Genomic DNA, 17,735 nt, shown 5'->3' with positions numbered 1-17,735 from the left:
ATTTCATTTATTGTATGTCAACTGAGAAGAATTACAGTTCCAAATATGCAGAGCTAAGACTATGATTAGCAAGTATCAAAAAGATACATCCTTCACTGCCTGTTTAACTCTACTGGAGTTGGAGCTATTTGCATCACAGAGAAATAGCACTAAAACAGCCTGAAAACTAATTTGAGTTAAAAGGGGCTCTGCTCAGAAGACTGTCCAGTTCTAGATCAAACACAGGATTAGGAAATTTGCTTCAATATAAAAGCTATGGCAACATGACAATATTGAGTTACATAAAGTAACTAACGTAGTACACTTACATAAAAGTCTGTAGAAGAAAATACAGAACACACTGGCATTTTACTTTGCCTCTAATAGAAGGTTACAATTCTAAAACGTTGTTGGTAAATACATTAAAACCCACAATAATATCTCGACGTCCCCAAATCAGACGTTCGTGTTACAATAAATGATTTGCAATGCACACGTTAACAGGTTTCACAGAGGCCAAAACTGTAACTTATCTAGAGCACCAACGTTAGAGAATTTGCCTTTGATTTTTTTTTGAAACAAGATTCACACCTGATAATTTCTGTAATTAAATGGCTGTGTGCAAACACCATTTTTTTTTACCTCATTCTCAGTTAAGGAAGCTGAAGGAGATGAACTCTTGCTAAAAGCAAGAGTTGAAGATTCTGCTGCTGAAGCCCGATTTCGCTTCTTCAGAGGTTTACATGCATCAGACAGATTTTTCGTTGCTGTAAAATAATTTTGGTTTACAAAGTGAAGTTTGGAACTTTAAAATGTTATCTCCCTGAAGCCATTTAAAATAGTCCTTCAGATACAGGAAGGAATTACTAAGGTACATCTTCTGGGCACCGAATTAGGACTTAGTGAACACACCACTTCCAAAGCCATGTATTTTGGCTTGATTTTAAAAATAAAGGTCTCCATTAATCAAATACGTGCTAAGAAATCTTTTCCCAAATTTTTATCTTCTCATTTCTATTAAAACCAAAGTGTCTTGTGACTTAGGACCTCTTTAAAGCAGAGGTAACAGTTAAGAGAAGGCCTAAGTGAGCTCATCACAATCTGAGTACTACTAACACTTTGTTAAAAGAAAATTTATATACAGGAGCCAAGTACCACACATTGGCTATGGCACATCACCACTGCTGCACTGTGCAGGACTTGCTGAAGCTCGCTTGTCTTTGGCACATCACGGTAACACCTGAAGAGAAATGTTCTGACAGCAGTTACCTTAAACTTGAGCATCATTAACAAGTCTGACTTTGGTGTTTTGATCCAAGGTTTCATAGAATTCCCTCTCATGCTCCACACTGCCTCCCATCCAGCACCATTTCAAAGGACTAAAACCCCAGAGTACCTGATGACACTGATGGTCACTGCACTCGTTTTACTGGGCCAGTGCAGCGGGCAAACAGGAGCAGCAGGGTTGGTTTGTTTGTTCCCTGCTCACCAAGATCTGGGGCACCAGCTTTAATCTGGTGCCATCGCACGGGAAACTTGTGAACTGCTGCTCTCCATCAGCCACGCACAATTTCAGTCCAGGAACGAGCTGCAGGAGGGCAGTGAAGGAACAGGGCTCCCCCCCAGCTGTGGCACAGTGCCTGCAACTGCTCGCTGAGTCAGCAGAATTTAGCCAGCTGCCTCAGACAACCTGGGCATTTTAAAATTATTTAATTGAAAAAGTTACATTAAAACTTATTCTGACCACATTACCTGACTGGTTCTTTTGTGAAGAGGAGGTTTCTGTGACTTTAGAAGAGTTTGTTTTTGCTGTTTTGTCATTGCTTGTCTCCCTCTGTCACAAAAAAAAATATGAAAAAAATAAAAAAACTCCTAATTTATGAGTGGTTGGATACAACTGGCAATTAGTTCTGGACTTATGTTATTAAAAAGGTGTCTTTACAAATATCTGAATGGTACTGTAGTTAAACTAGCCCCAGTTAAGTGAACTTTAAAACTAATTTACAGCACAGGGTACAAACCCATAAACAAATGAGAAGTATTAAAGAACACAGTACTTCAGCATCCCACTTATCCATCCCAAATTCAGCATATCAAAGGGGGGAGTGCTAAATGAACATACAACTTGTAAATTATCCTTACTACTCTTTGTACAAACTGGTCAAATTAAAACCTTTAATTATTAAAGGTAAATTGCAGAATTATTATAGAAATTTGAGAGTAAACCCTGTGCAGAACTCTAAATCTCAGAGAGGCTTGCTTCCAACTCCACAACTTATAGCAGTGCCATTTTTTAAATTACTATGGTTAAGATTGTTTCAGCATTTCCAAAATAAAACCACTATTTTCAAGGGAGAATTAACAGCACCTAAATTTGCTCTAGATTGACAATTCATGATTAAAAGTTTGGGCCAAAATCTGGGGAAGTTTTTGTCAAATCTTTGTCAAAATTAAGCCGTTGTTCCTCACACGTGCCACTACTATTTTCCATTTCTTATGCTACAAATTCATTCGAATTACTAAAACTGTAGCCTAGAATACTCAACCCTGACACATGCTCACCTGATTAAAAAGTACAACTCTACTGAGCAGAAAGCTTTACACACATGTCCAATGCTTTACATGCTTTTTCACAGTTGCCATCTGACACTCAGTTTTACCAAAGAAAGATGTACAGGTCACACCTCAAAGGCCAGAGAACTGATTTCCTTTGTAAAAATAAACACAAATGGTGACAGATGTGCCACACTGTGCTGTGACTGAGCTCTAAGCAGACTAAGCTGTCCTATCACCTATGCCACCAGAAGCTCCCAGTACTGGTTTTTCTAAGATTATTGTTACACTTCTGGGCAAAAATAAAAGAACAGGGTGTCAAGAGGATGGTGCTGGACTCTTTTCCGTGGTGCCCAATGACAAGACGAGGAGTCAGGGCCATAAACTAAACCACAAGAAGTTCCACCTCAACATGAGAAGATTTCTTTGCTATAGGGTGTCAGAGCATTGGAACATTTGCCCACAGAGGTCGTGGAGTCTCCATATCTGGAGACATTCCAAACCCACCTGGACACATTCCTGTGTAACCTGCTCTAGATGACCCTGTCTTGGCAGGGGGATTGGATTGGATGATTTCCAGAGGCCCCTTCCAATCCTAAGGATTCTGTGATTCTGTGAAAATGTACAGCATAGTTCATTCTTAAATTTAAAGCACACTTTACAGAACCCCCATTTTGTTAATGTGCATTTTATATACATCGTCAAAGCAACAATGAACAAATTAGTTTTTTAAAACTTCCACATGGGAATTTATGGCTTTTATGCGAAAACATTCTGACTTTTAAAATAAGAATTAAGGACAAAGAGAGATTATAACCCACAACTTTTGTGCAAGAGTTAAATGTCATTAAATTAAAGCTCCTCCTATCCAAAATGATTGTAACTAAAGCCTGCATACAAACTGGGAACAGCAGAAAGAAGGTCTATGGTTAGTGTTTGCTTTTTTGAATCATTACATAGGCATTTTCACTGTCATTCACTGAGTATTCTACTAAGCAGCAGCACACACAGCTCTAAGTGCCTTGGGACTGTGAAGGCAGGAAAAAGACTAAGAGAGGATTCTTAAAACAAACTGCAGACCATATCTGACCTTTCTGTGGAGCACAAACCCTGCCATAAGCATTCAGAGTTTCCAAACTCCCTAATATTTACACACATCAAACCCCTTGTAAGCAGTTCTGATAAACTGACCAGACAAAGAACAACATTTTAAAAATGCACATTACAAAGTCAGTGCCATTAGTGCTATAAATATTATGAGAATCATTTACTTCTTTTAGTTATTTATTTTCCTGCTGGTATATTCACATGTGTGTCACAGCACCAAAGATACCAGAACCTCCCATACATGAACTACACTGCAACCTCCTTTCATCCTACTTCTGAGAATGTAGGCTAATTGTAGTGTACAAATGCTGGTGGGACTGGAAAGTACCTTTAGAACAGTCAAAACAAGGACTATATAAGAGGAATTATAATAAGTAAACTCCATTATTCCATGGATCTAATGTGTTATTGTGTATTCAAATCAATTAGACAAGTTTAAAAAGTTTTGAAAAACTGCTCCTAGAAAGTCACATGAAAATGCAAAGACTAACCCATTCCAGCAAGAATTACAAAAACCAGTTTTGGCCCCTCTTTCTGCAAAGGTAACAACATTAACAATTATCTCTGTCCCTTGCTGATTTAATCAGCTCATTAGGCCTATATGGTTTTTTTTATATTATTAAACTCTAAAACAATAAATTGTCTTAATATCTACAATATCAACAGAAGTAGTAAAATAACCAGCCCACCAAACAAACGGACATCTACAAATAAAACCTCCACAATTAATTTAAAAATATATGTCTAGAACCTTTCCTTCTATTAGGTTGTTTCATTTGATTGCTGTACCACTGAAATTCTGAGCTCAGGTCTAGGTACTCACACTACAGTATGATACTGCAATAACACACCTCAACACACGTGTGAGCTGCTTTCCACACAAGCAAAACCCATGAAATTCACTGCTCTACATGCATGACTAAATAAACCTGTGCCTGAATCTCCACAAGATTTGTGCTGTGTCCACATACAGTGACCTGTGTAAGGAAACTCATTCTCACAAGCAAGCCAACCAGAAAAGGAGCCTGTAATTTGTGTGATAGATATATTTACACTGCAAAAATATAAATTTACTGCAGTCTCCTAACCTAAGAAAAGGATCAGCATGTCATGCTAAGATGTCCTATAGCCTTCCAGTTTGTGAAAAGTAGTTTTTCTGTTTTTTTTTCCTTGCTTTCTTCTGGCTTTAGACACAAGTAACTATTGACTAAAGGTATTTCTTTTACATTCTGGTAAAAATAACTCAAAATCAGGAGGAAAGAAAAAGAACTACAGAGCATAACAACACAGAGTTCATGCCTCCCTCTGCACATTCCTTCGGGAAACAGTTAAAGTAGCAAAGTGCAACTTGTCATACCTCCATCCTCAAAACCAAAGGAAAAACATCCCACAGTGGTAAGCTCACAAGTATCTCTCAATATTGACAACAGTTTGGTAAGAGATATGGACATTTCTTTTTTAATCCTGAAAATGGAAATGCTGACAAACTTAACTACAGCAATGTGACTGGTGCTGCTATAAATCAACCCCAACAAACCAATGACATAATTACCTTCCGATTATTCTGTTTATCCATCCTGAGTCTTTTCCTAGGTGCTTCCTGAACTTCAAAATCTTCTGTAGGCTCCTTTGTCCTCTTTTTTTGGTTTCTTTTATTTCCATGTAAATTACCTTGGGATGGGGGATGGGGGAAACTCACATGAAAAATAATCTAAAACCCACTTTGAAATTATTTGAACTGATCTAGTTATTTAAGGTACTTTTCTTTCAGTCATTATTTTTAAAACATGGTTAAGCATTGACACAGTTTGATGACTCTGCTTAGAGTCTGGTTTCTGGTGCTGAAGACTAACTCTAGAACAAATCCAAATCAACTGCTTCATACTCAAGTTATTTTACAAAGATGAGTCTACCTACACAAAAACTACTTTAAAATCAGAATTGTTTTTGTTTAAAATCAACATTTGTTTTGTATCATCAGACTGCACCTGATTGATCTATATAACATTTAACTCTCCTGGCACTTTGTAACAGTGTCTTACCACTAGAACTGCTCTCTAAGTCTCCTCCTTAAGCCTAAGTGGTGACATCTACTAAGGGGCCTCTGAAAAAGACAAGATATCACCAAGTGCACAGATTAATTCTCTTTCTTGTATGGCAATTCCAGACTCTAACAAGCTGATTGCATTTCACATGAGACCTAAGACTGCCTTGCCTTTATGAAGCAGAATCCTATGAACAGAACCACATTGGCCATTTTAGACCACAAAGTTATTAATGTATTTAGATGGTAAAGTTCAAGCAGCTGCTAAATACAAAAGGTCAGTGAGTAATCTACATATCCCTGCCACAGGTTCCACTACTATCTGCACCTAGAAGAGACAGATGAGGGTTTGGGAAGTAGCCTGTTTCATCAAGATGAAATGACAATATAATTACACTCTCCAGTACTCCCTAGTTCATGAAGCTACAGAACATTATTAGCATGAAAATTACAAGCTCCAGGGGCACAAATATGTTAACTGAAAACTGCCCTACAAGCATTCTATTCCAGTAGGAACAAATATCTGCAAATATTTAAAATATAGAAACTTGAAAATATGGATAATTTTCAAATTAATGTTCTTATCCTAAATATTCTATGATCAAACTAAATCCACAATGCAGACTGAAATGGCTCCAGGAGAACCTGCTATTTACAAAAAGCCAGCAGAAGAAATCCCACAACATTCTTCCAAGTTTAAGATAAGAGGATTTGAGATGGGGAACAAGTGAACTGACATATTTTCATCTGTAGGTAACTATAAATGTACACAGTATATGTACTAGAAACACCTGGTACAGGTACAATTTCAATTACATTTCTTGCAGTATGACACTGAGGAAGGTGAACAAAATTCAGCACTACAGTGTTAAGATATTTAATTTGGGATCCATTAAAGTTCTAATGTCAAGGAAGACAACATCTGAGATAAAATAAAGATATTATGATACGTGGGTGATTACATAAAAAAATACACTCAATAGCTACTTATAATGATGAGCTATTTGCACACAACACAAATTTCAATTACTTCTGGATCTTGATCTCCTTTTAGGTGAGTCTTGAAACACTTTACGTTTGGCCTCTCCAATATTCTTCAATGATGAACCTTGAGAGATACAGAATGTGTTTTTTTTTTAAACTGATATCCAAATATTTAACACTTAAAATTTAAAGTTAAAAACTTTTCAATTTTTCCACAAAATTATGTTATTCCACACACACACACAGTTAACAAAACTGACTGCCATTTTTATACAAGTTTTTCCAAGTCTCACAAACTTTCAAACATTCCCTCTCATTCTTGTCATTGCCCAAAGCAGCACCTGTTGACTTCTAATACTTCCACAGTAAGCCTTCTTACAATGCTGTAAAGCTATTTAAATTTGAAAAATGATAGCTAGTTAAATTTGATAGAGTTCATGCAAATGGCAAACTATCTTCTTCCTCCTCCCTTCTCAAATAAGTGACTCCAAACCCCCTCAAATATTTTTTGGAAAACAATCGAGACTGTTCATCAAAAACAAACACCAGAAAACAGCAACAAAAAAATAAAAGGAGAGAAAACTAAAGTACTTGCAAACTTGCACAAAGTCCTAAAAACTTTGAGTAGCACAATAAAATGCCAAATGGGTGAAGGGTTCAGAATAAAGTTTGGAATAGTTCTTCCTGAGTTCATGATGATGTGAAGTAATACACTTTAGGTATATATGAAGAAAAGGTGTAGCAGTGATTAAATTTTTTTAAACCATTTTTAACTGTTTTATAAAAACAACATCTCAAATTTTACTAGCAGTAGCACTTCATCTTCCTTTCCCACCATCCACTTGTAACAAGCAGTGGATGCAATGGCAGCTGCTTATGGGCAGAAGAAGAATGAGAAATCAGCAATGTCTAAACAGCAGAAGGTTTACATATAACAACTTTTCAGAACAATGAGCAAGAAATGTAGACTTCATGGGTTGCGTTTATTGTAACCATTGGCATTCCTTTGCTATTGGCACAAACACCAAGAATTAAAACTGGAAAACAGTGAAAGCTGTTTTCCCTACAGGGTCTCAAATATGTGCTTAGTTTAATGCCACTATGTATATCAAATTTAGTTAGAGTACACTAGCACAGTTTTACGTTTACCAGAGTCTTCTTCAGATTTGGGAGAGGTCACTATGGCAAACTTTGTGTTATAGCGAGCTTTCTGTTTTTCACTAAGCATGTTCCACTGCGATTCGAGCAGCTCTTCAATCTCCTCACTTGAAGCATCTGGATGTTCAGCAACCACCTATACATGCAGAAATAGGGTTGAATTAAAAAACAAAGGTGACCATTGGAAAGAATGGTGTACACACTTCCATCACTTTGGAAAACTGGATACAAACAAGTTATCTAACATTTCTGCTGCTGACAGAACTAGAATAAAACCTACTGTATCCAGTTTTGCTTTGAACAACCACTTCTCCCTCTGTGTCTTTAAAAAAATCATCTACCTTATTCAGAAATATTAAGACTAATTTTGGAAGTATCTATTTGCCTTTTGCCATTGAAAAAATGAAGTAAGTGGATTAAGTCTAAATCTTGTGCAGTGATCATTCAAAAACTGTGAATGTTTCAACGAAGTTTAAATATATCTATCCAAAAATGACAGGCAAACAATACTGGAATATACGCTTGCCTAGAAAAAATATCCATCCATTCACAGTAAAGCTCATTAATCACAGAATTCAGTACACCTAAGTCAGCAGAGAGATTTACACAAGTTATCATCTGATGCAACTTATTCCTGTATTGATTCATCATTTTTTTGTTATGCATATGAAGACTAGGAACTCACAAGCTGTGCATCTTTCTTAATGTTATAGGCAGGACACATAATATCCATCAACATGGTAATAGAGTTTCTAGAAGTTTATTCAACCAAAAAAACCAAATATCCAGTATTAAAAAGAAGGAAAAAATCCTCCCGAACTCCTTCAGTATACCCCCACTTCTACTTAAAGAAAATCCGATTTGATTAATCATACAAGTCAAAAAACTCTACGCTTATACAGAAATGAAACAGTACGTTTAAAAACAATCCTCATCTCATTACCCAGCACTCCCTAAAATCCTGTCTGAGTGATGCAACTGATACCCCAAAAGCCGAGAGCAAATTAAAAACTAGGTCAAGAAAACCAATCATTCAAAGAGTAACACCATTCAATAGAACAGAAATACAATTTTTCTGAGAAGGTGAAATGATTAAACCTAATTTCTTAGAATTTAGGGTCTTAAAACTACATTTCCTGTTATCAAAGAAGATGCAAATGTGACTGATGCTTTTCAAGGTGTTGAAATAGCTACAGTACCTTCCTTCCATTGGTAACTGTCTAAGTATGGAAATCCATGCTTTCCTTCCCAGTAGAGTACTAAGAATTGTCTTGTTTCTATCTGTAATCCATCTGCATAAAGCTTGAGAAGTACAAATATCTTTGAAAGCCTCTACTCAAAGTCTGATTAAAATCCAACAGCTGGATTCACGTTACTGAAAGGGAGGAACATAAACCCACAAGATACCTCCCTTCTACAAATCTCACTTCTTCAGGACATGAAATAGGCATCAATTTTGACTGTAGTCACAAATGTACAGGTCATCGTGCTCAATGAGGGCACAGAGCCATTTAATTCTCCAAGAAATAACTAGATTTATTCGGACAAATCAGACACACATTAACATTACCTCCTGGCTCAACAAAGAAAGAAAAATAACTTTCACCTGACTAGCAGGACTGTGAAATGACAAGGAAAAGACATTCAGAATTCTTAATGGTGAAGGGACCCTTGCAAATAAGGCCTCCAAGGAAAATGCTCAGTAGTCTTCTCCAAAGTCTCTCTGTTAGTGAAATTATTCTTCATTTTCATGACAACAGACTCAAGGCCAAATCAATTAATATAAACAAGTGTAGCTGTCTGCCTGTCACTTGAATGCTACCTACTTATCTCCAGTCAGATCCTTCCAATGCTCACTAGGGCTTATATTTTTCACATGGGAAGCACACAATGTAACAGTACAAAACAAATCTTTACTCCTCCGGTAACAGCACAAAACACTTAACGCGTCACTACAACCGCAAAAGCGCTCCAAGCTTTCAGCACCTCCCTCAGGGATGTGGGAAGTGTGTCTCTTAAATCATTAAAAACACTTTCCAGCAGTTAAATAATACTAAAATCAAACCGATATATGAATCCCACTACCACACAAAGCCAAGCAAGACACAGCAGAAATGGCTCTACTTTTAAGAGAGCCTGGTATTACTAAAGGCCCTGCAAGAGTAGTCTTCAGTCATCCCTTTGACTTCTGTCCCCTCCCAAGACTGGGGGCAGAGCCTCTTCTGGGTCTCTGATGTTCCTTTTTTCTAAGTTTCTATATGCAAATACTAAGAAAGCCATACACTAAACTCTCCAGTGTCACCAATACAAGTAGCTCAAAACCAGGTTTGTTTTTTAGCCAACATTATCACTCTTTCTAAAGCATCAGAACATCTAAAACACAACACAACAAACTCTTGGTGAAAGTCATACCAAGTTGAACCACATAAGCCTAACAGAAGGGGACACTCCAATTAGTAGACAACTATATAGGGTACAATCTCCACCTTCCACCAATGGCATGAACATGCCATTCTAAAAGCAACATGAAAGGCAAAAAGCATAAATATCTAAATTGGTGTTTCCTCACTTTGCCTGTCAAATTCCAATCAAGACAAAGGGAAGACAGGTTCTTCTGACAATCACTTAGAGGTATCTGCAGCTTTCACAGCCTAGTTCTGTTCTACCCACAAGAAGTGTTTCTGTACCTGTTAGAATGGATCACACATTCCGGCAGATTTGGATTTTCATGATAGATCTTATTAAAAGGTATTCTAGGCAGAAATGGTAGGATGCCCTCTCTCTATGAATATACAGTATTTTTAAACTTCCTTCTACTTAAACTTTGTGCAACATTAGCCACTATCATCAGTGAAAATTTCAAGTTTAAGAAAGCTTTTCAATTTTCTGGAATGACGCAGAAGACAAAGCATTTCTTCAGTTTCATATACTCTAATAGTCTTCATATTTTCCATCTATTAATTTGAGAATTACAGTATAACCACAGTAGGGAACAAAGCCTGATAACTAGCAAAGAAAACAGAAATACCAGAGACTTAGCATGTCTCTTCTCTGCAAGGTATGTTTGGCTAAGAGTCCATAAAGCCAGTCATCACAATTTCACTTCTTCCACAGAAGCAATTTTACATCCCTCACTATTGCAAAAGACTTCTTGCTACATACATTGAAGGCCAAGGTAATTCCCACTCGGAATGCCACTTCCAGAAGAACTGTGACTAGAACTCATGTGTCTCCAACATGAGACAGATGATTTACCCATACAGCTTTTCATAATTAGTAGGTCAAAATCTGTATTTAATGGTCTGGCTACAAAACCGTTTCCAGAGCCAGCAAACTGCAATGCCAATGCTTTTCTCAATTTAACCAAAGCCACAAAAAGGTTTATGTAACACTGTGCTTATTTTCATTCTCAATATTAGCTTAAGTTTCAATGATCTAATATGATCCCAAGTTGAACCACAACTAATTGACTTCTGTACAACAGCATCTGCTTTCCAATATTTCTTTATAAAGTTTACATCTACTAATTATTTTCTAATGCAAAAATGCTATAATGAAGTCACCCATTCAGTAGCTAAAGAGTATGATAAAGTCACCACTGACTGTCAGGATCAGTCACATCCTGATCCTTCTGTGAACAATATGTAACAGTACAAATACAAGAAAATGTAAGCTATCACACTATCTTCAGATAATGGAATAGTTCTGCAAAAGGTTATAAGCAGAAAAATGATAGTCCTGATTTTAAAGTAATGAGCTACACCAGCAGTACTGCTTTTACACTTTTAACAGTCTTCCTAAAAAATGTTGATAACAAGGTATTTATTTATTCTACTTGTAATGGAGAGTAAGTGCCTCAAGAGGACCTAGTTTCTGTCCCAGCAGATTGCATACACTGACAGTAATTTTTACAAGCTTTGGTAAGCAGCTTCTTTTGAAGTTCAGCAAAAGGTTCCGGGTAAGTAAATGAGGTTTTGAGGTGCTCAAAGATAAGGGAACACAAAGAAGCAACCATGAGCCATGGTTGAGCCATGTCCTCAGAAAGAATGTAAAAACTATCTACAAGCAAATTGCCACAAAAAGCATAATCTCTGTTATATCTACCTGAGCATATATATATGCACGTGTATTATATTGTACATATATTAAAGACAAAATTTGGCTAGTACAAAGGACTATTAGTTTATGTGGGCTAACACAATGTTTGCTTGAAATACAAAGGCAGTTACCACCATCTTGTTTATACTGCTCCCTTACATCCCCTTTCTCTATTTCTGTCTAGAATAAGATTTGATGTGGGCATGCCTCGACAAACCCAGAATATTATGGATTGTGCAGTAATAGCTAATTTTTGTTTACTAAAGTAAAGAAGTTTCCTCGAGTACAGAAATGAGAAGAGGCAATCAACAATAATAACAGCTAAAAGAGACTAACCTCATCTCTGTACTTCTGACAAAAGACCAAAAACTGAGATACTGCATCGCCCTTTCTGCTTCGTGGAGTAGACGCTGGAGTTTTCTTTCTATTGAGAGGGGAGCCTATCCCTCTTTTGGATTCTGCCTGTTCAGTTGACTTTTGAGGAGTGGTATTCTTATCCTCCAACTGACTGCTCTCTTGCATATCATCAGCAGCAGACAGTTTTGATGTCCTTCTCCTCCTCTTGCTAGGAATGCCAGACTCCTTCATCGATTTCAGATTTGGAGTGGTTTCTTCATTTGAGTAGGATGACTCATCCATCTCCTCCAAGGGTTCCACAGCAATGCCAACCTCCTTTGCCACTCGAGGATTAAGATGAGGTCTGTCCCTGACATAGATGAAGGTGTACTTGGCCTTGCGCTCCTCCACTGTCATGCCCACTGCTTCACTGGCTTGTTTCACACCCATCTCCCACTGCGGCCGCAGCTTCCCTGACACAGGCTTTAGCTTCTGCAAGAGGAGACAATCGTGTGAGGAATCTGCCCACTTGTGTTTTCAAAATGCTGACATTAACAGAAAACAATCCCAAGAGACTAACTGTCATGCAGATCTGTAATTCAGAGTTCAAATGGAGCTGTATTTGATAGTACTGACACCACACATCAATCCATGACAAAGCAGAAGAGTACTAACTTTTACTGAGTAACAAACAATGGCAAATCACCCCATCCTCTGCATCTGTAAATGAAATGTAAGGCTGCAAGATACTATAAAACAAGCGGTCTTTAAGCTTTTTATAGTAATGCTAAAATAAAAAGCTCCAAATCTTGCCTCATTTGGTAACCTCTTACCTTTATTTTCTCTGCTTTAGTAAGGGCTTGTCTTGCACTCTCTTGGCACAATTGTTCAAACTGGTCTTTTTCCTTGAAGGGCACCAGGCTCTTCTCAAATATCCATGCTCGCTCTGGGGCATCTCCAAAAAACTGAACGTGATATTGACGAAAACTCTTTTTCTGTCCTGAAAATTAAAAAGTGTATTTAAGATATAGACTCTGGTAAGACCCTGCACTTTCAGACTTGAAGTCTGTAAGCTACTACAGTTGCCAGAACAAAAGCACAATAAAACTCAATAACCTTTCAAAAACCCACTTAAACCAGCCTGAAAGTCTCTGAGATATAATGTATAGAGTCTTGCCCAAAAGCTCAATTGTTTAATTCCCAGCAAGAATATGCTTGGCTAAACTAACTTCAGGTTCCAAACACCTGTCAGTTTTCCGTGTACATTAACTTTACATGTAGGTCTGGGTGTTGCTGAAAATGAATTTAGCATTCATTTCTCAATGAACACTGAGAAAATTCCACAGCTTGGAGAGCTTGTGCACTCAGCCTCTCTCTGAGTCTCCTAAACTTTATCTTTAAATATTCTTAAACAGAGACACATACTTAATCTGGGTTTAAGCCTTACAATCAAAGCTTCATAATAATCAAAATTTTTCAGGAATCAAAGAAATCAAAAAAGGATTTAGCTGGTGGAATGGAGAGTTTTAAACCTTAATAAGAAACATTTTTTCTTCTGAAACTAAACGCATTCTGTTTTTTTCCCCCTAGAAAAACAAGATGAATGTTGTCTCACTGTGGTATGATACAGGCATGCAACCTTTCCCTTCCAAAGGTCTCAACTATTCTACAGAAAAGGGGGGAAGAAACCACTTTCAAATTTCATCAAAGGGTTCATAGTTAACAATGAATTTCTAAAAGGCAGGGTAAGAGATCACACTTAAGATGTCCTCTAACACCTTGTTCATTAGAACTTGTAGATTTGCTAAGTGTTCAAATAACGGTCTTGCTTAAAAATAGAAAAGGTTTTAACCTGCACTTGTGTGTTTCCAAAGTTAATCCTGCTAGATCAATTATGCTCCCTACAGTATCTGTGGTTCCTCCAGTGTCACCTCACCAGTCTGTCCAACACACAGACTGGACAGCAGAGGAACTCAGGTAAGGATGGACACCCAGTAGATACAAGCAACACCCACAATTCTCTTACAGGTGACTTCAAACTAGGTCTAGATTCCATTAGATTATTCATGCACTGCATGTCTTCAGGCTTAGTCACCAAATAGATCTAGTTTACTGCTTTATACACTATTTTTGGGGTTTCTAGAGCTAGAAAGAACTTTCTTTTCATGGTGATTCAGCCAATGGTTATTTAATTAATCTTGTTGTAAAATGTGGTATATGGAAGGGTAAAATGAAATCAACCTAATTAATGGTAGGGGAAAAGATTTTAATATATACATGTAATGTTTTATAACAACTACAAACTTACAACGTATATAAAAACATATATGAGAACTACAGGAACAATAATGACTCAATCTGAGATCAGGTATGAGAATCTAGAGGAAGAGCATAGGGAAAGTCTTGGGATTGTACACATCACACATCCATCAGTAGTCTAACATCACGTTCCAGTGTTGCATAGTCAGGAACAATTCTCTTGCACAGTAGTTACTTTGTTCTCATCAAGAAAATGCTTAAGTAGTGATATAGAGCTCTTAGGACTTAATCTATGACTTAATCTATTTTACCAAGATGCCCTGGCTGCATACAGAGATAACACAGGATGCTTCCAGCCACCAGCAAAGATCTGCCAACAGCCCATTGGCCAAGCAGGCAGACACTGTGCTCCTTTTGCACTGTAATGCTGGACAGCTGTAATTGCCTAATTAAGGAGACAAAATAACAGTGCCTACCACTAGAGTCACTAAACCTAGTGGTGAATCTTCAGGTATTCTCTGAGAGGTGATTTTGTACCAATGCTGCTGGATAAAATAGTGGCATTCTCTGATGATTGTTACATAGGGAAACTTAATTTTTGGCCCACAGAATCCTGAAACAACTAGTTTGAAACAACAGCTAGTCAGTTTGGGAGAGTGTTCTGGGAACCCACCCCTTCCCTGGTGCTTCTCTGTATCTGAGCATCTGTGGTTGACCACAGCCAGAGACAGGATATTCAATAGCCAGACTCAGTACAGACTTTCTTATGCAAAACTGTACATCCCACGAGTTATAAGTTACTAATTTTTATCAAGCCTAATCGCTGTAATGAACACATCAAATATCAACATCCAGAACTCAGACTGCTTATAAACACTTCATCCTAAGCCTAGAAATGAGAAACACACGAGATGTAGCTCAGTATTTCTACAGCTCCTGGATAGAAGACCTTTTCTTTTTGCAAGAGACTTTTGATAGTGCCTAAATAATGAAGAGTAGATGGAAGCTAAGAGTGGAAGTACCTAATGATGGAAATACACACATCAGAGTGCATTTAGTAGTCAGGATGGCTGCCCAGATCCTGACTCAACTCCTCAAAGAAAAGGCAGGCACAAACCAACTCCAGAGCAAGCAGGAGAAATCACCATCATTCCCATTACTTCAAAGAGAGAGACATTAACATTATAAAGTATGTGCTCCCTTCCTTCTGTTCCTGCTCCACAGGCTGCATTCAGACATTTGGTATTGGCTTTTGCTGGGTCTGTTTCTATAGTTTCTGATAAAGATGTACCACGAAGATTCCTGATAATGAACATAAACCTTGCTCATTTCAAGGGACAGAGCAACTGTTAGGAACAAATAAACAGCTCTCCTACTCTCAAAATCCATCTCTTTATGTCATAATAGACCTAACAATACAAAAGACTAAAAATGACAGGACTGCCTGATCCAAACTCTGAAAGACTGCTACAAGGAAAATCTGTCTGATGAGTCTATAATAACTATTCCAACAACTGTATTATGAATCCTTAAGAAGGTTCTCAAGAAGTCATTTAGTTTATTACCAATTTTGAATCTAGCTATAATCCTAGAGATATTAATTTAATTTGTTCTTTAGAAACTCCTATGAATAAGACCATTTTCCTGGGCAATCCACCCCAGTGCTTCACTACTTCCAGCCCTTCCAACCCTTCCTTAATGTGTAGTCTAAATACTTATTGCGATTAAGCCTCAAAAATTTCAGGTTCAGAACAGAGAACAAAGGTACAAATCATATTAAGAAATTATACAGATTCATACCTAAATTTCATTAACATTTGGCAGTTCCTGCATTTAAAATCAACCAATCAGCATTGACTCTATGAATCAGAGAAAATTTGGCTGCCCGAATTATGGACTGCTTTTAGCAAACCATAATCATCAGGAATATTTAATTCCCATCATCTTAAAATTTTTAGCCTGTATCAATTCACCAAGCATCTTCACAGAAACAATGAAAAACACCGTCAGGTTTTTTTTCTTTTTTTAACAAGACTCCACGCAGCCTGACAGATCACAATTTTGGTACCTTTCAGAGAACACTTGACTTAAAAGACACACTGCTGTATGCTCAAGAATAGCATTTACATTATTTTAACATTCCTGTTGACAAGTTGCTGATCAACTGCATAGATGGAGAGCAGACTTCTTCCAAAGCAATCAGTTTGTATACCTGAAGAAATCAGAATTACATACCTTTTAATTTAGTGTAGGCATGGAGAACAGGATCAGCAGAAACCATACATGGCCACCAGGGGAAACCAGATACTTTTGACCACACTAAATCACCTATATTATACTTCAACAGATGGACTTTTTCCTCTTTGATGGTACTTTGAGTTGCATCTCTCTTAGCAGGAACCTTAAAAGACAAAAAGAAAAAAACCCAAACTGATCATAATCTTTTTTTCAGATATGCACCAGTGGTAACAGGAGGAAAATAAGAAATAGCTCATAAGAATAAAGTGCTGTTGTGTTTGCTAGTAAACAATAATTGCACTTCATGCGTAATGAAAACTTTTAAGTCATAGTTTTTGTTCTCTAACAGGAAAAAACATCCACATTCCAGCTACAGTTTTGTTTTTAATTAGAAATATGGGCAAGTAACTGTTGCTTGCCTTATCTTTTCACATAACTGCTGAGAGACCATCAGGAAAGATTACTTTGATTTCAAATCCATTACCTGAGCACTGGATGTAGATGTGGAAGAATCAACCTCCCTCTGTATTGAATATTAACTCAAGTTAAGAACTATACACACAATTGTACTATCAGATTTTTAAAAAACCCTCATAAAAACTAAAACCAAACAAAAAACCCAGGTTAGAACAGACTGAAATACTGTCTTTATGTCTGAATAGAATCCACATAAATAACCAGCTTTAAAACCCCAAGCCCTCCATCTTTCAGCTGTTTTTTTTACCTACTGAGAACTTGTAACATGAACCACTCCCCACATACTTTTGTGAGACATTTTTCTGTTCCAGTTCAAGCAGTACAAGTTTGTGAGTGTGCTGTTGATGCTCTAATGCTGTTTTAGCTATTGGAATACAATTTCAGAACTATTTCCACTTCAAGGGATAGATTTAGGGTGTTTCAGGTTCCCCTACCACAGACACATTTCTACTATATCATAACAAAGTTCAGCACCACAGCATGTTTTCACCAACTAAAACCA

General features: G+C 37.3%; 1 protein-coding gene across 1 annotated transcript in view; it reads right to left on the bottom strand.

Moving 5' to 3' along the window:
• NSD2 (nuclear receptor binding SET domain protein 2) overlaps positions 1 to 17,735 on the bottom strand; it is a 98,979-nt gene that overhangs the window by 27,465 nt on the left and 53,779 nt on the right. Inside the window, exons 5-11 of the mRNA XM_062492627.1 lie at positions 16,754 to 16,919; positions 13,093 to 13,259; positions 12,260 to 12,751; positions 7,817 to 7,961; positions 5,192 to 5,310; positions 1,732 to 1,813; positions 622 to 746 (exon numbers count right to left, since the gene is read on the bottom strand). Coding sequence (XP_062348611.1) covers positions 622 to 746; positions 1,732 to 1,813; positions 5,192 to 5,310; positions 7,817 to 7,961; positions 12,260 to 12,751; positions 13,093 to 13,259; positions 16,754 to 16,919 — 1,296 coding nt within the window. The remainder of the gene's footprint in view (positions 1 to 621; positions 747 to 1,731; positions 1,814 to 5,191; positions 5,311 to 7,816; positions 7,962 to 12,259; positions 12,752 to 13,092; positions 13,260 to 16,753; positions 16,920 to 17,735) is intronic.

The sequence above is a fragment of the Cinclus cinclus genome, chromosome 5 (genome assembly GCF_963662255.1).
Source record: "Cinclus cinclus chromosome 5, bCinCin1.1, whole genome shotgun sequence".
Taxonomy (NCBI): Eukaryota; Metazoa; Chordata; class Aves; order Passeriformes; family Cinclidae; genus Cinclus; species Cinclus cinclus.
The sequence above is the reverse complement of the archived record's forward strand: the minus strand, read 5'-3'. Positions and strand labels throughout refer to the sequence as shown.